This window comes from Hippopotamus amphibius, chromosome 4, assembly GCF_030028045.1.
Source record: "Hippopotamus amphibius kiboko isolate mHipAmp2 chromosome 4, mHipAmp2.hap2, whole genome shotgun sequence".
NCBI lineage: Eukaryota > Metazoa > Chordata > Mammalia > Artiodactyla > Hippopotamidae > Hippopotamus > Hippopotamus amphibius.
Window position 1 is genome coordinate 85,062,160 of NC_080189.1, and position 25,753 is coordinate 85,087,912.

The following is a 25,753-nucleotide window of genomic DNA, read 5'->3' on the forward strand; positions in this document are numbered from 1 at the left end:
ATTTTTCTGAATTTACTGAGGCTTGATTTGTGACCCAAGATGTGATCTATCCTGGAGAATGTTCTGTGTCCACTTGAGAAGAAAGTATATTCTGTAGTTTTTGGGTGGAATGTCCTATAAATATCAATTAAGTTGACATGGTCTAATGTGTCATTTAAAGCTTATGTTTCCTTATTTATTTTCTGTTTGGATGATCTGTCCATTGGTGTAAGTGGGGTGTTAAAGTCTCCCACTGTTATTGTGTTACTGTCGATGTCCCCTTTTATGGCTGTTAGCATTTGCCTTATGTATTGAGGTGCTCCTATGTTGGGCGCATAGGTATTTACAATTGTTATATCTTCTTTTTGGATGGATCCCTCGATCATTATGTAGTGTCCTTCCTTGTCTCTTGTAATAGTCTTTAAAGTCTAATATGTCTGATATGCGTATTGCTACTCCTGCTTTCTTTTGACTTCCATTTGCATAGAATATCTTTTTCCATCCCCTTACTTTCAGTCTATATGTGTCCCTTGGTCTGAAGTGAGTTTCTTGTAGACAGCATATGTAAGGGTCTTGTTTTTGTATTCATTCAGCCAGTCTGTTTCTTTTGGTTGGAACATTTAATCCATTTACATTTAAGGGAATTATTGACATGTATGTTCCTATTAGCATTTTCTTAATTATTTTGGCTGTGTTTTTGTAGGTCTTTTCCTTCTCTTGTGTTTCTTGCCTAGAGAAGTTCCTTTAGCAATTGTTGTAAGGCTGGTTTGGTGGTGCTGAATTCTCTTAACTTTTGCTTGTCTGTAAAGCTTTTGATTTCTCTGTCAACTCTGAATGAGGTTCTTGCTGGGTAGAGTATTCTTGGCTGTAGGTTTTTCTCTTTCAGAACTTTCAGTATATCCTGCCACTCCCTTCTAGCCTGCAGAGTTTCTGCAGAAAGATCAGCTGTTATCCTTATGGGTTTTCTCTTATATGTTATTAGTTGCTTTTCTCTTGCTGCTTTTCATATTTTTTCTTTGTGTTTAGTTGTCATTAGTTTGATTAATATGTGCCTTGGTGTATTTCTCCTTGGGTTTATTCTGTACGGGACTCTCTGTGCTTCTTGGACTTGATTAATTATTTCCTTTCCCATGCTGGGGAAGTTTTCCACTATAACCTCTTCAAATATTTTCTCAGACCCTTTCTTTTTTTCTTCTTCTGGGATGCTTGTGACTCGAATGTTGGTGCACTTAATGTTGTCACCAAGGTCTCTGAGACTGTCTTCTATTCTTTTTATTCTTTTTTCTTTTTCCTGCTCTGTGGCAGTTATTTCCTCCATTCTATCTTCCAACTCACTTATTCGTTCTTCTGCTTCAGTTATTCTGCTGTTTATACCATCTAGAGTATTTTTAATTTCGGTTATTTTGTTGTCCATTACTGTTTGTTTGCTCTTTAGTTCTTCTGAGTCCTTATTAACTGTTTCTTGTATTTTCTCTATTTCGTTATCAAGATTTTGGATCATCCTTACTATCGTTATTCTGAATTCTTTTTCAGGCAGTTTTCCTATTTCCTCTTCATTTATTTGGTCTTATGTATTACCTTGTTCCTTCATCTGTGACATATTTTTTTGTCGTCTCATTTCCCCCCCACTTTGGATGGGTGGGATTGTGTTCCTGTCCCACTGGGTGTTTGGCCTGAGGTTTCAAGCACTGGAGTTTGTAGGCTGTTGAGTGTAGCTGGGTCTTGGTGTTGAGGTGAGAACCTCTGGGAGACCTCACTCTGATGAATATTGCCTGGGAACTGGGTTTCCCTGTTAGTCCAGTGTTTTGGACTCCAAGCTCCCACCTAAGGAGCTCAAGCCTGACCCTGGGCTTGTGAATCAAGATCCCACAAGCTGTATGGAGCAGGAAAACGAAAAAAAGTAAAAAAAGAAAAAATTAGGAGAACAGTAGAACAATAGCAAGATAAAAAATATGGTAATAGAAAACTAACAGATGTGTTAGAAAAAATTTAAAAAAAAAAGATGGTGCAACAACTGGAAGGTAAAACAACTGCAATAGCTGAAGTGACGAGGTGGGAAGAAAAAAAAGAGAAAAAAGAAAAAGCCAGAGAAGGCCTTAACTGTGGGTATGGGGCTTAGACAAGGGGATGGCGGGGGGTGTGGTGGGGGAGGGGGGGAAGGTTAGGCAATTCGCAGAGCCTATAGTTAGAAAAGGCCCTGGGCGTGATGGGAATGGGTTTTAGGCACAGGGGCCCAAGAATGCCTCTGGTACTGGGGGCAAAGGACCAGGTCCAGGTACCCAGCGGGCTCCCTGGGCCTGAGTTGGTGGCAGAAATGCTAGGCACCTCCCCTAGTCCTCCAATCTCAGAGGGTCTCTCCGCCTTTGATTCTCTTCTTCCTCACTCCCTCCCTCCTATTCCCCTAAGACCCTCACAGCTGCAGGGGGCACTGGAAGGCAGGAGACCAGACTCTGATGCCCAACATGCTTCCTAGGGCCAACTGAGCTAGGGTAACACCTGCTGCACTTCCCCAGATCTCCCCATCTCGTAGGGTTCCTGTTTGCCTCTCTTCCTCTCCCCCGACCCCCACTCTCCTAGGTCTAAGCTGCTGGAGGGGGCCCTGGAGTGTGAAAGACCAGATCCGTGAGCCTAGCAGGCTTCCCAGGGCCAGGGGACAGGGGAAATACCTTTTCAGCCTCCCTCCATCCTCCAATCCCAGAAGGCCCCCTCCCCTGCCCACCTCTCCTTTTCTCCCCTGCTTTCCTTCTACACCCTTAGGACCAGTGAGACCTAGAGGGGCCCCTGGAGGAGCAAAGACCAGGCCTGGGCACGCAACAGGCCTGCTGGTGCCAAGTGGGTAGGGAGATTTCCCGCAGCGTCTCCCCTGATCCTTTGGTCCTTCCAGGTACCCCGCACTGCTGTTTGTCTCTTTTCCTCTTCTCCTCTCCTCCCTCCCTCCCACACCTGTATGACCCACTCAGCCAGAGAGACCGAGGGACCAGACTCGGGAGCCAAGCAGGCCCACTGGGCCCAAGTGGGCAGGAGAACGGTCCTCTGCACCTCCCCTGGTCCTCTGCTCCTAGAACATCCCACCACCAGTGTGCCTCTTTTCCTCTTCCCCTGCCATGCTCCAAAGTCCCTGAGACCAATGCGTCTGGGAGGGGACCCTGGAGAGTTGGAGACCAGGCCCGGGAGTCCAGCAAGCTTTCTGGGCCAGTGGGCAGCAGAAATGCCTTCCGCTCCTCCCCCGATCCTCTGATACCAGAGGGTGCCTCCTCCCTTCCGCCTCTCTTCTTTTCCCCCCACTGCTTCCCTCCTGTCCTTCTAGGACCAACGGCCGGAGGAGCCTTGGAAGGTGGAGGACCTGCTCGGAAGAAATACCCAGTGGCACCTCCCCTATTCTTATGACCTGTAGAGATCCCTTCCCACCCCCACTGTCTGCCACTCTCCCCCTCCCCCAACCCACTCCCCCAGGACCCTCATGGAGGAGGAGGGCCTGGAGAGTGAAGGACCAGGCCCGGGAGCCCAGTCGGCCTCCCTGGCCAAGAGGGCAGACGAAATGCCCTCTCACCTCCCCGTTACCCAGTCTCAAAGCTCCCATCCCCACCTGTCTGCCTCTCCACCTCCTCGCCCCTCCTCCGTCCTTCCCACACCTCCAGGACCCAGGCAGCCCCGAGGGGGCCTTGGAGGGTGGAGGACCCTGCTGGGGAGCCCAGCAGGCCCCCAAGCTGGGGAGCTCAGCAGGCCTCCTGGGTGGGAGAAACCCAGTTGTGGTTTTAGATCTCCCCAGCCCTTAAGGGTCCCTCCAGGCAGGAGCCTCCCCCCTCACCCAGCCACTCCCCAGGGGCACCGGTCCGTCTGGCTTCCCTTTCCCCACCCCCCTGACTTCCCCCAGGTCCTACTCAGTTGCTCCAGGATTCCTGCAGTCTCCTTGGGCCTCAGGTCCCCTGCCAGCCTCTGGCAACCTTTTTGGGGAGACGCGATCCCTGTGTCTTCCCATGCCGCCATCTTGACTCCCAGTTTTATGTTTTAAGTTAAAAATTTTTTTTCAGAGAGGAACACATGCACAGATTTTATTTTACTGAATTTATTATGAGGTTTCACTGAAAAAGATAATTCTTATGTAGACATGTAGATATTAGCCATATGACCAATTCAGATTTATAATTATATGTCAATTTTCTTTCTATCTGTCTTTTTTTTTTTACTGGAATACAATTGCTTTACACTCTTGTACCAGCTTTTGAGGTACACCAAAGTCAATCAGCTGTATTTATACACATATCCCCATATTCCCTCCCTCCCTCGACTCCCCCCCACCCTCCCTGCTGCGGCCCTCTAAGGCATCATCCATCATGGGGTTGATCTCCTTTTGTTATGCAGCAGCTTCCCACGAGCTATCTGTTTTACAGTTGGTACTATATATATGTCTATGCTACTCTCTCACTTCATCCCAGATTCCCCTTCGCCCCCCCCGCCCCCCCAACCCTGTGTCCTCCAGTCCATTCTCTGCATCTGCATCCTTATTCTCGTCTTGTCACTGGGTTCATCAGAACCTTTTTTTTTTTTTTTAAGATTCTGTATATATGAGTTATCATACAATATTTGTTTTTCTCTTTCTGGCTTACTTCACTGTATATGACAGACTCTAGGTCTATCCACCTCATTACATATAGCTCCATCTCATTCCTTTTTATAGCTGAGTAATATTCCATTGTATATATATGCCACATCTTCTTTATCCATTCATTTGTTGATGGGCATTTAGGTTGCTTCCTTAAGTTTAATTTTTATGTCGAGTATAAGGTTCATTTTTTCTCACAGACATATTCAGTTGTTTTACACACTTTTTGTTGAAAAAGATTATTTTTTTCCTCCATTGAATTACTTAATTGTGAATTTGTATATATTTTGGCATGTTGAGAATATCTAATTCCCTGTGTTTCTTCTAATGGTTTTAACATCTGTTGATGATTTTTGTGTAAATCTTTTTATTGTTTCAACAGAGATTGTGAAGGAGTGATTTTCTATTTTTATTATTAGTTTATATTTGTTAGCCATGATTCTTTTGTAAAGAATTTCACTCATTAATTAAGGATACTTCATTACCCTGAACTGCAGTTCCTTTTTAAAATGATGGATAAATATTTAAATTTCTCATTTTATTAGCAATTTACAGGGTAATGAGTTTATATAATAAGCCCACCCAAGGGAGCAGATGAGGCATACTTTTGTTCTCCTTTGTTTTGTTTTTTTTTAAGTATTGGTATGGATACATGCGTTTTTACATATTGTGTTTTAATCAGTTTGGTGCTGGATGAGATTGCTAGAGCTGTAACAACAAGCTAGACCAACAGTGTGTTAAACAGATAGGGATTTGTCTGGATGTGGGCGGTGCTAACATTGTTTCATCTGTTTCACAAACATGAAGGTCTTTCTTTCCATTCTGCCTTCCTTAGTGTCGCCTTGCTTGTCATCTCATGGTCACAAGATAGCTGTCACACCATAGGCATGAATCCATGTTCATGAGGTGGAGATGGGACAGTGCCAGCTGCCAGCCAAAAGGCAGTGCTACAAAATCCTTTTTCAAAATTGCCCCAGTGGATCCTTATGCTTCATTGACCAGATATGGGGCTCGCGGTCACCCAGCTGTCAGGAGGACTATGAAAGCAAGTATCTGGTAAAGAGGAACAGAATTATCAGCATTGGCTTAAGCTACTCAAGAACCATTGCCTGCTGCAGTGTACATTGCCACCCCTGGAGAAAATTAGGATTTTAAATTAGTAAGAAAGAAGGAGGGAATGAATTTTAGGGAATAACTAATAATGCCTGCCATAAATATCTTTGGTAAAGCACAGAATGACTATAATTATTATATTGTATTGCTTTATTTAAGAATAAGCCACATATATACATTTAAGTTAAAAATTTTTATTAAAAGAGTAAGATTGAGGTGCTTACAGCATTAATATCTCATGATTACTTTTATTTTCCTATTAAAATTCATTTTATTATTAAACACATTTTTAGTGTCCTTGAAATATTATCTGCTTTTATCTAATATGATAAGAATATTATTCTAAGTATTGGCATCATTTAAAAACTTTTTGTTAATGCCAAACTGTTAATCTGTATAGACTATGCTTTCCAGATTTATTGTATGAAGAAATTTGGAAGTTAAAAGAACCTTTTTCTCTGTATTGACCATCTCTTTACCTTCTCCATTTTTTAGGCTCTCTGTGTTATTACTTCTTTTTCTGTAGAACCTTCCTCTTCCAATCCAGGTTCATTTTCATTCTTTTGTCTCTTTTTTTCTTTTTACTCTCTTTTTCCCCGTTTCTTTTTATAGCTCTTCTTTTTTTCTGCTGCTTTTCAAAAAAGACTAGAATAATGCTGATTTTTGGTTGATAAGATCATTCGGCGCTATTAAATGTTCTTCTTAGTTTCTTAATCTCATTTGGGTTATACACTGTTGACTGCTGATTGTTAACAGGTTCTGATATAATCATATTAGGTTAGCTGAGAAGTACATATCAAGCATTAGTGGGCTGCATGCTACTGAATCAGAAAAGCCACTGGTAAGCTCTGGAGCACAAGCAACGTAGCTAATGTAATTCTTGCCTTTAAATCACGTTATTTAATGCAATTCTCTCTTCCTTCAGTACTTGTGATCTCCCATGAGGCTCCATTAAGTCTTCAATGTTTTAGATGTGTCATAGCTTCCAAAGAAGTGTCCAGTGTATGTATCATGTTAGGGCGCACAGATACCGCAAACTGCTGTAAATATTTTGGCCTATTATATACCTGTTATGTATGAGGTGTTGTGAAATTATTAATGCTATTCTTGAGAAATAAAATATTTGGATCTTAGAATTCCTCAATTACCATGCATGATTAAGGGGGTGTGCTTTTTTTATTGTCTTAAATTTACCTGAAAACTAGCCTAATTTTATTATATACCTAGTCTCCTGAGGGAGTGGTTTAAAGAGTTATCTACTTTGTGATAAAATTTCTTAGATCTGTATCCTAAAAAAATAATAAACTTTAGTTTTGTGTTTTGTTTCCAGCAGTAAGGATTGTCTGTGTAGTGGGAGATACCTGTTCTTTGAATTTTTGCTTGAACTGACTTTGCATTTTTCTCACTATAACCTCTGTGTTTTTCAGGAGGCCAGGTTGGGGACATGTAGGTCATTTCCATCTCCCTCCCCAGCTGTCTTCATCACTCTCCCCTTTTTAATGTGATTCTGGGGGTACTTATTTTTTGTCTTATTTTCATTGAGTATGAAATGGCTTACTAATCAAACCTTGAGGAAATACCGTAGTCCTGAAACCTCATCACTAATAACCAAAACAACAGAATAGCAGCAGGAAATTTTACTTCTTTATTTGTCCTTTTTCTTCCCTTGGCTCATCACATTCTTTCATATATGACACCTAAAGAAAAAGAATTTAACTGCTAAAGAATTAGTTCATTAGGGGAAAAAGTAAAATGTGATTGTTAGTCTTTGTGATACAAAGATTGATCCCTGCAGAGTGGAATCCTGGTCTTGAACATTTATGTGATTTTTGCATTTTGTTTCTAATGAGATGAAGTTCTGTCACCTTTTCTATTTCTAATCTCAATTATATGAAGCTTTTAAAATCCTAGCAAACTTGTGATTTAGTACTTTTATGCTCACAGAGGCCGCCTCTTACTAACTACAGCTTAGTTAACACGGCTTAGTTAACGCAAGAGCACTTCTTGCTGTTTTGGGGTACAGTCTTTACAGCAGTCTTGGTCTGTCTCTGTTCCATTAGCTCAGTACTAGCTGTTGCTTTGGTTACAGTGTTCCTGTTTTGGCAAGGTTTTTAGGGATACTAAAGAACTGTGCTTCTTTTCTGACTGTATTCTTGTAGTGTTTTATTTTCCTCCCATGTAATGCTACAGAGATGTTGAAAAAGAAAGAAAATTATATCATACGTATTTTGTTTTCAAAGCAGAAGAAATAATTTTAGTTTAATAAAGAAAATGGTTGTGCCATCTCCCGAAATGTTTTTGAAGAGGTAGAAATCTACCTTGATCTACTTATGAAGTAGAGTTACTCTATTACATGGTCTTTCATCTCATTTTATATTACTGTTTATGAAGTTGGGAAATTTCATATATGGTTAAGTGATTTATTGAAGGTCACAGTGACAATTTGTAGAAAAACTACTCTTAGAATATTGATTCTCTCATTTAAAGAGACGACATTGTCTAGAAGACATTGCTACCTTTTTAGTAGTTTATCTCTTTCTAGAAAGTACAGTATTTTTCAAATGTATTTATTTTGTTTTGAGATCTCTTACAAATACCTGCAAAACTGGTATATCTGGATATGCAGAGACAAGTGGTAACAGGAGGACCTGTTGTAGAGAATAGAATAGGGAGTGAAGGGGCTGAGGCCTAAAACTGGCCTACCAGTAAGCAGTTGTGGGCCTGTCCTCTCAGTATTTTAGTTACCAAACTGTAAAATGAGTATTGTAATAATTATTCTACTTAGGTTGTAATGACAAAAGAAAATTAACAGACAGGAAGGCCATTTTAAGCATTACTATCTAGGGGAGAAGGCATCTCCATGTAGTATAGTAGTTTCCACAGATCAGGGTGGGACCTGGCAATGAATGTAGACCTCCCAAGGGCACAGAGTACTAAGAATGGGTCTAGTCTGGTTTTGTAAAGAGGGGGGTTGAGTAGGTGGTGTAACGAAACAGAAGTCCTCGAGCTGATTCTGGAGCATTGAGAAAATAGGCCCACAAAGCAGGCAGTTGCCAGATGAGCAGTGAATTGAAGTGTTCACATTGTGTTTGTGAGGATTACCTATGCGATGAGAAAGAGGATCTCATTAAGGACAGTTTTGATTTTACTGATTTAAACTATGCTAAAATTGGGATTTAGCATAGAGTGGGGAGTCAGGTGAGGGAGGCAAGGAGTTGATTAACTGCCGCTGAATTAAAACCATCAGACTTCCCAGAGAACACAGTGGCCCAGGGTGCTAGAAAAGGAGTTTCTTCTTGGGAAGTTTTCAGGGAGACTTTAAACTTCAGGATATTGCGTGCAAGCAAGATTGGCTAACCTGCTTATTTGTACACAAAGATAATATAGGTACTGGTTTCCCAACAGTGATTGGTAGCAGTCATGCTGAGGTTTTATCAGTTCCCATTAAAATTCAAAATAAAAACAAGGTAGTGACTTACTCTGAGAATCCCCCCCCCCCATTTTTCTTGTTATTTAAATAACCTTTCTTTTATGAAGTGATGATAGTAGGTAGTGAAGTTTTAAAAAATGTCCGTCCTTAGCAAGGTAAAAAGATAGCATTTATTGGTTATTCTTATTTACTTTTAAACTTTATTTTACTGCTTAAAGATAATCAGTATAATTGGTACTAATGGTTATTTGCAAAAAGCATGAGCTTTAAAAGAAGATATTTTAATGTTTGAATCCCTGCTCTGCCATTTAGTCTTTGTTGTCTTGGAACTTCTACTAATTTCTCTATTCCTCAGTTTCCCTGTCTTTCAGTAGGGAACGGTACAACTATTTTGAAGGTTTTGTTGAGGAGGATTAGACCTCATGTGTGTAAAGCCCCTAAAATAATGCCTGGTTCATAATAGGGCCTTACTAGGTGAGTGCAGTAGAAAAATTAGATTTATCACAATTATCCCGATTCTTTGGCCTCCTTCCTAAACCTATGAAATTAGGGTATCTGAAGATGAAATCCAAGCAAACGTGTTTTTTAAATTGTGATAAAATACATGTAACATGAAATTTACCACCATCAGCATTTATTAACATTAAGTACATTCACATTGCACATCCAGTCTCCAGAAGTCTCTTCATCTCACTGGACTGAAACTCTGTATCCACTGAACAACAATTCTGCTTCCTGTCTGTCCCTCGGCCCCTGGCAACCACTGTTCTGCTTTCTGTCTCTATGAGTTTGTCTACATGTGTACAGTCTTCTTATAAGTAATAAATAATATTATCTTCATAGTATGTAATCACACAGTAATTTGTTGTGTGACTTTTTTTATTTCACGTAGCATAATATGCCCAAAGTCCTTCCATGTCGTAGCAAGTGACAGAATTTTTTCCTTTTTAAGGCTGAGTAGTATTTCATTATATGAATACATACTTTCTTCATCCATTCAATGGACACTTGTGTTGCAAGCATATGCGTTTTTTTCCTGTTGCCCTTAACCCTCTGTATTGATTTCTTAGGGCTGCTATATCAAATTACCACAAAGTAGGTAATTTAAAACAACAGAAATTTATTCTGTCATAGTTCTGGAGGTTAGAAATCCAAATTAAGGTGTTGGCAGGGCCAGTCTCCTTCTGTGGGCTCTAAGGAAGAATCATTCCTTGCCTCTTGCTAAGCTTCTAGTGACTCTAATCGGTGCTTGAAGTTCCGTGGCTTGTTAACTGTATCACTCCATTCTCTGTCTCTGGTCAAGCGGCCTTTTTCACTGTGTATGTGTCTGCGGGTGTTATTCTCTCATGAGGACATCAGTCATTGGATTTAGAACTCACCATAATCCAATATAACCTCATCTCAACTACCTACACATCTGCAAAGACTCTGACCCCAAATAAGGTCACATTCTGAGGTTTCGGAAGCATATTCACCCCACTATACTCTCTAAAATTTAATCCATTTGTAAAGCATATAAACATTTGACAGCTCGGGCTGCCACAACAAAATACCAAGGGCTGGGTAGCTTAAATAACAGAAATTTATTTTTTCATAGTTCTGGAAGCTAGAAAGTCTAAGATCAAGGTCTGATGAAGGCTCTCATCCTGGCTTGCAGAGAGCCACCTTCTCGTTGTGCCCTCACTCGGAATAGAGAGTATACAAGCCTTCTGATGTCTCTTTTTATAAGGGCACTAATGCCATCAGACCAGGGTCTTGCCCTTATGACCCCATCTAAGATTAATTTGCTCCCAAAGGCCCTATCTCCACATACCGTCACATTGGGGATTAGGGCTTCATCTGAATTTGGGGAGAATACAGACATTTAGTCCATAACAAAATTCTAAACCAAAGTATATATTTCACATTAGTCAATATTTTGGAAGGCAGTTATTTTTAAAAGCAATGATATGTAATTGTGATTGTGTATACACAGGCTTATATTGTTTTGAGAAAAAATTACGTAAGATTCATGTTTATTTAATAGTTTAAACATTCATGTATTTTATTTAATCTCTTTGCTCCAGAATAAACTATAAAGCATTATTGAATGATATTTTAGGTATTTAAGCACAGACCTTATCTGGATCACATTTTTTGTCATAATTTCTTCATTTCCTATTTACTTTAGACTTTATAATGAAAATGTAATCAACAGAAAAGTGCATACATCATAAGAATGCAGCTCAATGAATTTTTCACAAAGTGAATAAACATGCTTAACCAGCATTCAGATTAAAAAAACAAACTTACCAGCAACTCATAAGCCTTCCAAATGCCTCCCTTTTCAGTTAAGAAGTTACCCCAGGTAATTCTTTTATATATATACCCAAAGTTTGAGACTCACTTATATGGGCACCTGGATTTGTAAATAAGTATCTGAGTAGTTCTCTTATCTATCAGGTGTTTATATTAGTGGATTTAGTTTCCACAGTGTGCTCCTTCACAGGCTTTTGTATAGACTGTTCCTCTGCTTGGAGCAGTTTTCCTTTTGCTTTTCTGACTCCTGTGCATCTTGCACTCCTCCTTATCTCCAGCTCCCAACACCTTGCTGTGACAGCTTCCCTTCAGGTCTTGTCTGGAACTTCTTCCTTTAAGGAGCAGTTCCTGACTCTCCATCTCTCTTTCGTTCTCTGTTTCTGAGTTAATCGCCCCTCCTATGTGTTTTCATTAAACTCTCCATTTCTCCTCTCATTTATCATTGTACATTCTAATTGCTGCTTTAATTGTGTTTATCTTCCATCAGACCACAGATCGTGAAAGATCAGAAGTGCAGTACTTGCTTCATTTTTTCAAATCCCAGTACCTTGCAAGTGCCAGTACATAGTGAATGATGGTAAAATCGTTATGTGTTAGTATTGGCAAGGGTGCTAGAATTCATCTAGTCCAGTCCCCTCATTTTACAGATGAGGAAACTAAAAGCCTGAAATTTATTACTAATAAGGGCCCAGAAAAAGCCACTGTCAAAATGTAGTTTTTGTCAGTGATGCGAGAATGTTGGGGAGAGGACACTAACATTTATTATCTTTAGGAGATATTCTTCACTGGAATCATAGCTAGACAAAATGATTTCACTTCCAGTGTCTTTAATGTTCCAGTCTTAGCTCTAATTACAGTGTTTATCATCCCATTTCTGTTCTCGCACTCTCACCGATTCTGTTCTTTCTTTACTCTCTTTGTGATTAAAAGTTTCCAATACCCCATTTTTATTATTTATTACTTCAATTTAGGTTGCTTCTGAGACTAGTTTCCTCTGATGATCCAGTTCAGAAATGTTCTCATTTCCAACTGAGAAAGCCCGGTTGGCACCTTAGACTCAGCATGTCTCACAGTGAGCACTTCATTAACGACAGCTGTTCACCCTCCCATCCCACCACTCTCCCATCCACTCTCCCAAATGATCTCCTTCTTTTTTCTTCTTCCATCCTTTTGGGCCCCACACTTGAAACTTCCATGTATGGTAGACTTCCTTACCTCTTGTCCATTGTAGTCAGTCAGCGGCCAGTTTCTGTTCAGTGTTTCAGAATCTCTTGTATCTGTCTTGTTCTTTATATTCTTGTTGCAGCTCCCTAGTTCAAGCTGTTTTTCCTTCTTTTTTTTAAACTATTGTCACAGCTGATGTAATTATTTTTATTTCCTCAAACATCTTAGATTATAATTTGAAAACATGAATGATTTTTCTATTAATAATAAAATAATATAAAATAGAAATTTCATAGAATGCTATTTAAGGTTGTCAGTGACCAGACCCTTATTTGCTTGTTCAAAACATTATCTTTTTTTATGTATGCAAAATTCCAGGCAGTATAATCTATATACCCTCCTTAAGCATACTCTGTAGTTTTCCTCTGACATTTTTCAGTATATTCTGGGTTCTTTTGTTTGTTTTTTGTTTTTACCAGAAAATCCTGTCTTCACGTGAATAAATGATTCTCATTTTTCAAAGCTTGGCAGAGTCATCTAGTCAAGTCATTCCTAAATGTTGGTTCCCAAATGCAGGTGGCTGCATCTGAAGAGCTTTGAAAATACAGTAACCAGGCCTCAGTCTGATCCAGCTGAATCAGAATTTTAGAGTTGAGATCTTGTTGGCTACATTTTTATAAAAAAAAAAAAAATCTTCAACCAGCTTTGGGAATCCATCTATTCTCATCATTTTAAAATTTATGAATTTGAGATACAGAGAAGAGAGCTGAGTTCCTCAGAGTTATTTAAATAACATCTGTTGGGTAACTTATTTCAATAATAACTGAAGATGGAGTGATAAGAATTTTTTGAAATAAAGGTGATTTGTAGCATTAAAAAATTTTAGAATATTAATAAATGATCTGAGAACCAATATTTTCTATTACTCATATATTGAATATCAGGTATTGTATGTTTTGTATCTCAGTAGTCTTTTCAACAGTCACATGAAGAATATGTTAGCAAACTAAATCATAAAATTTATTTACTCATTCACTTATTCAACTGATCATTCTTGAATACCTATCCTTCTAGCATCTTTGCTAGATGCTACAAGTGTAGCACTGAACAAAAACTTGAACCTTCCCTCAGAGATCTTAAAATCTGACTAGAAATAAATATTAATTATATAAATAATATAAAATTTTATCAATGATAAATTAATTTGCCCAAAGTCATATGGCTTATGTATAGCACAGCTGGGTTTTTGTCCCAAGACTACCTATTTTAAAAAACCCACATTGTTTCCACTATACCAACAAATGCCCACAGATCAAGGTAAAGGTAATCAAAGTTTATTCAGCTGCTCTTCCTATCTTCAGTGTTACATCAGCTGCAAGCATCATTTCATTTATCTTTGAGGTTGGTGCTATTGCTTTCTCCTTATGCATGTGAGGAAACTAAATCTCAGAGAGGTTAAGTAATTTGCTAAAGTTCAATGTGTAAAAATACTCTTAGTAGACCAAAAATAGAACTTCCTTAATCCACTTTTATCACTTTTACTTAGCAGATTACTGACTGTCCTAAACAGGGTTATAAAAAAAAGCAATAAAATATAGAAGGACTAGAAAGGAAAAAAATAAAAATTATTCAGAGATAACATGTATGTATAGAAAATCCAAAACAATCTACAAATAAACTGTTAGAATTAATTACTGAGTTTTGAAAGTTTGGTAAAATTCAATTTAGAAAAATCAGTGGTGTTTTTAATATATTAGCAACAGATAAACAAAATTTTTAAATTATGATTTATAATGTCAAAAAATCAAATGTTTAAGAGTAATAAAAATTAAAGGTATATAAGATCCCTTTACAGAAACTATAATAATATTAAGAGGAATTAAAGAAGACCTGAATAAATTAAAAGAAATAATATATTCATGGATTGTAGAGCTCAGTATTAAAAGACTTCCATTTTTTCTAATTTTATAGACAGTGCAATCCCATAGTTCCACAGCCTTTTTTTTTCATGGAAATTGTCAAGCCTGTTATAAAATTTGTATGGAAGTACCATGAACTAAGAATAACCTATATCAAATTTTAAGAACAGAGGTGGAGTACTATCAAAACTTATGTTAAAACTACAATAATTTACACAGGTGAATTAGTTAAGGACAGAGAAATAGCATAGAACTGATGGTCCAGAAACAAAAACACATAAATGGAAACTTGACTTATTGCAAAGGTAGCCTTTGAGAGTGAGGAGAGTAAGATTTATCATTTGCTTCTTTGTTTTTCAAATAAATTGTGCTGGGTCAATTGGGTATTCACATAGAAAAACACTAATCTTGGCTCTTATCTGACATTATGCAGAAACTAATCCCAGGTGGATTGTATATCTGAATGTAAAAGGTGAACCAGTAAAGGTTCTGGAGGATAAATTCAGGAATGAAAGATATTTTCATGATTGAAAGACATCTTCACAAACGTGGGCTGGGAAGATTTTCTAGACAGGATATTAAAAGTGCTAATCATGGAGAATAAGGTCAATAAAATGGCCTGCATTCAAATTAGGAACTTCTCTGCATTAAAAGACTTCTTAAGAGCGGGAGGACATATTTGCAGTATATACCATCATCAGAGTGGTTATACTCAGAGTATATGAACGACTTGTACAAATATATAAAGGACAAAAAAAACCCAATGAGAAAAATAGGCAAGAGAGATGAATATGCATTTCACAAAAGAATATATCCAAATGGATAGTTAACAAGCAAGAAGGGATAACTCCTTAGCCATCATGGAAATGTAGATTAAAACAATAGTGCTCACTCAAAAGTATAGCTAAAATTAAAGAGGCTGATAATTCTAAATTTTGGCAGGATTGGGGAGCATGTATTACTAGTTGGTCTATAAATTGCTGCAATCACTCTGGAAAATTAGCCATATCTACAAATACTAAGCATGCAAATAACATGATCCAGCAGTTCTACTCTTACCCAACAGAAATGCGTATACATATGTATTTACTAGAATGTTCATGGCGGCATTATTTAAAATACCTAAAAAGGGGAAATAATGCAAATGTACATCAACAGGAGGATGGATAGATAAACTAAAGTAAATTTCTACTCTGGGATACTCCACAGCAGTGAAAACAACAACTACTGCTACATGCAACAACATGGATGAATTTTAAGATATTGACTAAAAGGAGCCAGACACAAAATAATACTTTATGGTTCTATTTATGTAAAATTCAAAAACAGGTAAAACTAAAGAATGGTGATCCAAGTTGTGATAGTGATAATATTTGGAATGATGCTGTTGGGGAAGTCATACAAGATTCAGAGGTTCTGCTAATATTTGGTTTCATGGTCTGGGTGGCAGTTATATAGTTATGTTCACTATGTGATATTTTATAAAACTATGCCTATATAATGTGTACACATTGCTCTGTATGTTAAATAATTTAATTTCAAATGATCATTTTTATAGTTTCCCAACTAACAAATGGTATGTTTATATTAAACTATAAATATAAAAAACTGACATTAATAGAAAGTGGTCATGTTATTTAGAAAGCTTAAAATTACATCTAGAATTTTTATAAGTAGTTTAAACTATAATTATTATAAATAATGTTAGATGCTTTTTTATTGAAGTATAGTTGATGTGCAGTATTATGTTAGTTTCAGGTGTATACCATAATGTTTTGAGAGTCGGATACATTGCTAAATCATCACAATAGGTCTTGTTACCATCTGTCACCATGCAAAGTTATTACCATGTTATTGACTATATTTCCTATGCTATAGCTTACATCTGTGTGACTTATTTATTTTGTAACTGGAAATTTGTACCTCTTAATCCCCTTCACCTATTTCACCCAACCCCTCAACTCCACTCCCCTCTGTCAACCACCAGTTTTCTCTATGTATGAGTCTGTTTCTCTTTTGTTTGGCTTGTTCATTTGTTTTTTTAGGTTCCCCATATACATGAGATCATGCAGCATTTGTCTTTTTCTGTCTGACTTATTTCATTCAGCATAAACCCTCTAGGTCCATCCATGTTTTTGCAAATAACAAGATTTCATTCTTTATGGTTAAGTAATATTCCATTGTATATGCCACATCTTTTTTATCCATTCATCTGTCGATGACTGGTTGCTTCCATATCTTGCCTGTTGTGCATAATGCTTCAGTGAACATAGGGGTACACATATCTTTTGAATTAGTATTTTTGTACCCTTCGAGTAGATATCAAGAAGTGGAATTGCTGGATTGTATGGTATAATTTTTAATTTTTTGAGGAACCCCCATAGTGTTTTCCATAGTAGCTGCATCAATTTACATTCATACCAACAGTGCATGAGGGTTCCCTTTTTCCCACATCCTTGCCAACACTTAGTTGTTGTCTTTTTGGTGATAGCCATTTTGACATTGGATGCTTCTTTAATAATGCACCGTACATGTTACTGTCTTGAATGTTTTTGGTAGTTAATTTTTAGAGTAGAAATTTATGAAGACTGCTCCATTTTAGCTAGATCTTTCCAGTAAAATATAACTTTAAAAGTTTTCAATTAACATACACATGTAACTTTCAATGTACATTTATTGTAAGCTATTGAATTACACAATTATTGTAAGTTACTGAAATCCTGTATGTTGAGAAGCTGTGCTTTTCACATTCTTTGAGGATAATGAAAGCAATAAATGTAATTTTACAGTGTGTGTCTATATTCTAGTTTTATAAGGTGAAGATAGTCTTTGAAATTGCTCAGGTAATGCTTTCTTAGATTATATAAGACACTTGAATAGTGATAAGGGAAATTTCTTTACAGCTGCCTAATTTTGATTCTTGATATCTACTAGAAAGTAAAAAAAAAAATTACTATTGAATGATTTATAGAGTGGAGCTAACAACAACCAAAGTGCTGTACATCATATTTCCAGTTAATAATTTTGTATGAAATAGCTTATTTTCTCCCCTTTTCTTTGTTGGTACCTTGATACAGAATTGACAGTATATATTAGAATAAAATTCTATTATAATCATATTAAGTTAAATTTTTTCCTTAAAACATATTTTAATATGAAACAATGTCCATTTACTTCTTTTTCTTGTTTAATTTTTAAAAAGTCTACAGTGGGTCTTGGTATTCACCAGCCATGTTTCCTGATACTGTCGTTAAGCTGACCCTGCTCTACCTCTGTGTGTGTGTGAGTGTCTCTGTGTGTGTGTGAGTGTCTCTGTGTGTGTGTGTGTGTGTCTGTGTGTATCTGCAGCATGTACTATTACTTACACCAGTATATTTCAGAAATAACGTTTTGCGTTATTTATAAACTTAACAGTCAAGAAAATGTGAATGAAATAATCTAAGTTTTTAACTATATGCCTTTAATAACAGGTACTGAATCATAAATGAAAGAGGAATTTCAGCTATTTGGGCCTGGAAATATATGTTGGTGTACAAGGTCTGCCTTGTTAATTCAGTCATTTACTTAGTGGCAAATCCAGCAACCTATTTATATCACTATGGACTTAATCTACTCATAGATGGTGTTTCTACTCCCCACCTCATTGCTTAACTCTCTCTGCCTCAGTCACTCTCCTCCAGCCACCATCATGACCTAATTGCTGTTTCAGTAGCTACCAAGCACATTTCTACCTCTGCACTTTCATTGATACCTCTGCCCAGATCTGTATTTCCCCATATCCTCCATAGATTCCCTCCCTCGTTATATGTTGGTCTCTGTTTAAATACCACCCTGAGATACATTCTCTGACTCTTCCCTGTGTGCTGATCCACATCATTCTCTATTGTTATTCCCTGCCTCCTCCTTTATAGCGTTTATCACTACCTGATATTCTCTTATATTTATTTTTTTATACATTTCTCAGTAAATACAATTCCATGTGGGCAGAGACTCGGTTTTATTTGCTACTGTATTTCCAGCACATAGAAGCAAGATAGACCCATAGTAAGCACTCTATAAATATTTGCAGTTGCAGTGAATGAAGGAAGGAAGGAAATATAATGAATAAATAGTATCAGTTTGCATGGTTCAGCCCTCAGTGAACTCTGCAGAATTCATTTATTTATTCTCTAAACAAATATAGGGTTGTTGTTAGTTACAGCATGCCTTTCTTCCTGGCGATTGGTGGTAAATTTTAAGTAAGCCCTAATAATATAACAGATTTTTTATTTTGTTACTATCCTTTAAAGGAGGAGGAGAAGGGAAAGGGAGGAAATCATACACATGGTATTTAACTTTGTTTTTCATGAAATAAGTAATGACTAAAAATAATATTTATTCCAAATGCATTGTCTTTGTTCTTGTCTGTTATTTTAAAATATTGTAGTAACTGCTCAAGTACCACTAAAGTTGTAGATTTATGTTGGTTTTGTTTGTTTTTCTATTTATATCTATTCCCATGCCACCCCACCACCACCTTTTTAAAGAATCCAACCCAGGTCGGAACAGCTCTTCAGGTTTTCCATAATCTGGGAACTTTGAAGGATACTATTACCAGTGTCGTGGATGGATATTGTGCTGCTATAGAAGAAAATATCAACAGTGCGTTAGACATCAAAGTTTTGACTCAGCCTTCCCAGTCAGCTGTGAGAGGTATGGATGTGGTTTATATTTAGCTTCTTTATTTATTTATAACTGAAAAGTCCTTTGAATAGTATATGAAACATTCAAGTTTCAAAGTAATCTAATGACTCATTTTTTTAGTAGACAGAAAATGAGAGGAGAAATTATGTTTCAGAATTTATTTATAACTTTTTTTTGTCTAATCAGTGAGTTTAACTGGCCAATTTGTATATTCAGAACTTCTAGATAAAATCTATAAACTGTGGCTTCATTTAGTTCAGAGGAAACAGATGCAAGGAAAAAAAAAGGAACATATTTTTCTTTTTGAAATCCTTATCCTCACGTGTACTTCTTATTAAGGCAGAAAATATTTTTTAAGGAAATAAAATCTCTATCTTTCTGGGCTTGTGTAATTCTGGTACTCAGGAGCAATAAAAGCTGAATGTGGTGATAGAAGCTGATGAAAGCTTTGGGAACATTACAACTATAGCAAAATCAAAAGAAAACCCAAAACAGGTAGATTCAAGTTAGCAGTCCCCAACCCTTTTCCTGCCAAAAGATATGTGATGATGACATTAATACGTATAACACACTTCATAGACAGGAAGGACTGCATGTTCTCTGTACCTTTCATTTTTCTAAGCACCCCCAACTCTGCATTTCTCTCCTTAAAATCTGTCTTCTTTCCTGTTAATATGGATGAACTGTACTTGCTGCTAGCAGAGACCAAGTACTCTACTTTTGCATTAGATCACATCACTCAAAGGCATTGCTTTCACAGATCCCCCTCTCTACTACGTCATCAGTTTTTCCTTTATTATGTCTCTTTCCCATCACATAGTCATGCTGTTGTATCATCTGCTTAAAGACAGTCAGATTTATCTTGACTCCATTTCTTTCTTCAGTTTTACCACCTTATTTTATTCAGACTGTAGAAAAATTCTCCAAAGTGTTGTCCATACCTATTGCCTCCAGTTTTTCCTCTTCTCATTTTTCTATTGAACAGGATACTGTCGTAAAGTTGTCCTTAAGAATAAATGATACACGTAAAATTAATAACAGTTCTCGATACAGGACTAAGACTAAAAAATATTTGCAGTCATTGATTATTGATTATTATTTTTATATTTGCTATATAAACATAACCTTAAGTAACATAGAATATATGTCCCTCATAAATAATTTGCACTAGATAAAAAGAGATAAAAGAATCTTAGATCTTAAAAGGATTTTTAAAGGTTAGCCCTAGCCTCTGAATAGGTCTGTATTAAGATCATCCCAGAAGGAGAGCTTTGAAAAGAAATTGCCAGAGGAGATTTCACTCTCAGCTTTTCCCAGCAGTTATTCTCTGAAAGTTTGATCTAATGTTTAAATTTCCAGAAGCAGTTTAATCTCATTCCCTCCTGTGTTGTCAAGAATAGAGGGGGAAAAAAGCAATTATTCACATGCTATCAGCCCTAAAGTATGCTCCCTTTTTTTGAGAGAATAAAGAGTTTTAAAGCCTTATTATCATCTGTTGAGGAGTGAATACCATGATTTAATGTAGAAACCCCATTCTTTATAACTTTTTAAAAGAATAATCATTGTTGTTTTTATTTTTTAAAATGTTATATTGGCAGGATTAATGTTAATTGCCTGATCTTGTTGGTTATATTGAGATTATGTAGTAGAATGTCTTTTTTGTTGGAAATACACCTTAAAGCCTTCAGGGGTGATAGGGTATCATGTCAGTAACTTATTCCCAAATGATTCAGAAAAAAATATTTTTACTATACTTTCAGATTTTCTATATGTTTAAGATTGTTTCAAAATTTAAGAAATAAATAACATTATTATAATTATACAGGAACACATGTTCCCCAAAACGTATCTAAAAATTTATAATTCACTAAGGAAAAGATAACTAACTCAATTGAAAAAAACAGGTAGAGAATATGAAAAGGCAAATCACAGAAGAACACATCCAGTAAACATGAAAAGATGTTCAGCCTCTTTTTAGAGGATATGAACTAGTTATTAGGGAAAAACAAATGATGCAAGATACTATTTCTCAGTCATGAAACTGGCAAAATCTAAATCTAAACGGAATTGAGTGTTAGATGAGAGCAGAAGCTCTTGTACTCTGTGGGAGAATAAAATATTTCAATCACTTTATTCAGTTTTATCAAACTGATCACTACGGTTAAAAATGGGTATACCTTACAATCTTCTAATTCCTCTTTTAAGAGTATACCCTAGAGAAATTCTGCCACATATGTATAAGAATTGTTATTTTTTTATTATTTATAATAGTTAAAGATTGAAAACAGTCTTTCCTTCATTGGAAAAATGAATAAACTAGTTTATTTATTAAGTAGATTACTATACAGTGTTTAAATTAATAAATTTTATCAATATAGATAATTCTCAGCACTCTTACAGGAAAAAACAAGTTGTAGAAAGATACAGTATGATACTGTGTTTAAAGCCTAAGAATGTGACAAACTGTATTATATATTGCTTTATATACATACATATGTGATAAATGTATAAATATATGCCTTGTAATAATAATCATTAATTTCAAAGTAACATTAGTTCTGGGGAGAGAGCAAGGAAAATGAGACCAGGAACAAAGGGGCATATATAGGGACCTTCACTTTATTTATTCATGCTTTGAAAAGATTTTATTTTTTAAGACTTTATTTTTTTTAGAGCAGTTTTAGGTTCACAGCAAAATTAAGAGGAAGGTACAGAGATTTCCCATATACACTCACCCCCACCCATGTGCAGTCTCTCTCATTATCAACATCCCCTAGCAAAGTAATATATTTGTTACAATTGGTGAACGTACACTGACATGTCATAACCACCCAAAGTCCATAGTTTACAGTAGGGTTACTCTTTGGTTTCTACATCATGAGTTTGGACAAATTTATAATGAATGATGTATCTCCATCATTGTAATATCAGACAATATTTTCATGGCCCTAAAATTCCTCCATGCTTTGCTTATTCATCTCCCCACTCCCAGCCGTGGTAACCACTGATCTTTTTATTGCCTCCACTGTTTTACCTTTTTCAGAATGTTATATAGTTGAAATTATACATTATGTAGCCTTTGCAAATTAGCTTCTTTCACTTAGTAATAAGCATTTAAGATTCCTCCATTTTTTAAATTTTTTTTATGACTTGTTAGCTTTTTTTTTTTTTTAAGTGCTGAATAATATTCCATTGTATGGATGTACTACAGTTTATTTATCCATCCTCCTAGTGAAACATCCTGGTTGCTTTTAAGTTTTGGCAATTATGAACAAAAGCTGATATAAACATCTTTGTGCAGGTTTTTGTGTGGACATAAGTTATCAACTGCTTGGGGGGTAAATACCAAAGAGCACAATTCCTGAATTGTATGTTAAGAGTATATTTAGTATTCTAAGAAACCACTAAACTGTCTTCCAAAGTAGCTTTACCATGTTGTTTTCATGGTATCAGTGAATCAGGCTTCCTGTTGCTCCATATCCTCACCAGCATTTGGTGTTATCAGTGTTCCAAATTTTGGCCATTCTAATGGATATGTAGTGGTATCTTAGTGTTTTTGTTGGTAGTGGTGGGTTTTCTTTTTTTTTATTTGGCCGCACTGGTTCTTAGTTGTGGCATGCGGGGTCTTTGTTGCCTTGTGCAGGATCTTTAGTTGTGACATGTGGGATCCAGTTCCTTGCCAAGGGATAGAACCCAGGCTCCCTGCATTGGGAGCACTGAGTCTTAACCACTGAACCACCAGGGAAGTCCCATCTTAGTGTTGTTTTAATTTACATTTCCCTGAGGATGTATAATGTGGAGCATCTTCTCATATGCTTATTTGCCATCTGTACATCTTTGCTGTGGGAGGTGTCTGTTAAGGTCTTTGGCCCATTTTTTAGTTGAGTGGGTTTCTTACTGTTGTAGGAATTTTTATTTTGGGTAACAGTTTTTTCAGATGTGTCTTTTGCAAATATTTTTTTTTCCCAGTCTAAGGATTGTCTTCTAATTCTCTTGATTATTTCTCTCTCCCAGAATGGAATTTTTTAATTTCAGAGAAATCCAGCTTTCAGTTATTTCTTTCATAGATCATGTCTTTGGTATTGTATCTAAAAAGTCCTTGCCATACTCAAGGTCATCTAGGTCTTCCCCTATGTTATCTCCTAGGAGTGTTACAGTTTTGCATTTTACTTTTAGGTATGTGATCCATTTTGAGTTAATTTTGGTGAAGTATGTCAGGTCTGTGTCTAGAATCATTTTTTTGCCTGTGATTATCCAGTTATTACAACATGATTTTTTAAAGGTTCTACCTTTGCTGAATTTAGTGCATTTGCTTCTTTGTCAAAGGTCATTTAATTATATTTATGTGGGTGTGTTTCTGAGCTCACTATTCTGTTCCATTGATATATTTGTCTCTTTTTTTTGCCAATACCACATTGTTTTGATTATTGTAGCTTTATACAATATCTTGAAATTGGCTAGTCTTCCAACTTTGTTCTTTTTCTTCAATATTGTGTTGGCTCTTCTGGTTCTTTTGCCTCTGCATGTAAACTTTAGAATCAGTTTGTTAATATCCAAAAAATAAACTTTCTAGCATTTGGATTTGGATTTGGATTTGGATTGCATTGAATCTATGAATTAAGTTTGGAAGAACTGACATCTTGACAATATTGATTCTTCTGTCCATAAACATATTATATATTTCCATTTATTTAGTTCCTCTTTGATTTTGTTCATTAGAGTTCTGTAGTTTTCCTCATATAGATTTTGTACATATTTTGTTAGATTTATTTATACCTAAGTATTTAATTTTGGGGGGTGGGGTAATGTAAATGGTATTTTGTTATCAGATTCAAATTTCACTTGTTCATTGTTGGTATATAGGAAAGACTATATATGTTTATTAACTTATGTTTATTAATCTTGTATCTTACAACCTTGCTATAATCCCTGATTAATTCTAGGACTTTTCTGGTGAATTCATTCTGATTTTCTACACAGATGATTAACATCATCTGCAAACAAAGGCAGTTTTGTTTTACTTCCCAATATATACCTTTCTTTCATTTTCTTGCCTTATTGCATTAGCAAGGACTTCCAGTAAAGTGTTGAAAAGTTGAGGTGAAGAGGGGACATTATTGCCTTGTACCTGATCTTAATGGGAACGTCTCTCATCATTAAGTATGATGTTAGCTGCAGGCTTTTTATAGGTAGTATTTATTAAGCTGAGAAATTTCCCTTTATGCTTAGTTTATTGAGAGTTTTTACCGTTAATGGCTATTGGATTTTGTCAACTGTGATCCAATGTATTACTGTGATAATGTGATTTTTCTTTTTTTAGCCTATTAATGTGATGGATTATGTAAACTGGTTTTTGAATGTTGAACCAGGCTTACATGCCTGGGATAAATCCCACTTGATTATGGTGTAGAGTTCTTTTTATACATTTTTGGATTTTATTTGCTAGTATTTTGTTGAGGATTTTTACATCTATATTCATGAGGTGGTGGTCTCTAGTTTTATTTTCTTGTAATATCTTTATTGTCTAGAATAACAATTCACCATCTTATTTCCTTCTACTTTCTGAATGCTTCTTTCCTCAAATTTTGAACCATTTGAGAGCTTAGTGTGAGTTCCAGTAAAGCCATTCAAGCAGTTTCTGTGGAAACCTTACATTCTCTTCTTTCACCTCATTTTACCTCCAATAGTTTCCCTAAGCTAGAGGGCTAATTCTAATATACTGTAAATATCATTTTATAATGGTTTCTCCTTCTGCTTTTCTTTCTTTGCCATTCTGCAACATGGAACATTTTTCTGACTTCTTTCCTGGCCCATCCATGTCTGTCCATTTTAGCTCTCAGCAAAGAATCATTGGATAGCCTGTCTAAACTGTTACAGTTGATTTTAAGAGCAGGTTGTTCCTTGCTAATGATCTAGGATGTCAGCTGTCTGGTTCCTTGTTCATTTTGATTTATCTACAGCATTTGGCATACGTGCTTCATAATCTCAAGTCTGAGGTTTTTAGTTGATTTTTTGTTTCTTTGAGGTCGACATTTTTCTCTACTTTTTGTTCATTTTTTCATTGCCCTTCAAGGGACAAGAAGAGGAAGAAAAAGATTTTACTCCACCATCACTAACTAGAAGTCACTCTTAAGTGTTGTTTCTTTGAGGAACTCTTATTTTCTTTTATCACTTTAATAAAACTTAGTTTATGACACTTTATTTTGTTTCTTGAGGCACCTAAAGCTAGCAGATAATGGCATCAGTTTTTCTGTTTTAATTATTCTTGCTTCCCTTCCTTTATACGGCTGTTCTATGATCAGTTGATTGTTTTTGTCATGTTTATATCTTCAAGATGTATTTAGTGCATGAGGATAAAAATCTTTATGTACTTACTAAGCTATAAGTAAGAAAAATAAAGCTGCTAGAACTCAGTGACTGTGAACCAATGACTGTGATCTTATTTTTTTGTGCCTCAGTTCCTCTAAAATAAATACGAGTAGAAAATAATACCTTCTTATATTTCTGCTCGTATCTATTTTTAAGAGTAGAAGGTTGATACATTCCATAATTCTTTGTAATAAA

General features: G+C 36.3%; 1 protein-coding gene across 1 annotated transcript in view; it reads left to right on the forward strand.

Annotated features, from left to right (window-relative positions):
* The window catches only part of COG5 (component of oligomeric golgi complex 5), a 266,210-nt gene that overhangs the window by 126,214 nt on the left and 114,243 nt on the right, over positions 1 to 25,753 (forward strand). The window contains exon 8 of the mRNA XM_057733615.1: positions 19,033 to 19,198. Within this exon, the coding sequence (XP_057589598.1) occupies positions 19,033 to 19,198 (166 nt within the window). The remainder of the gene's footprint in view (positions 1 to 19,032; positions 19,199 to 25,753) is intronic.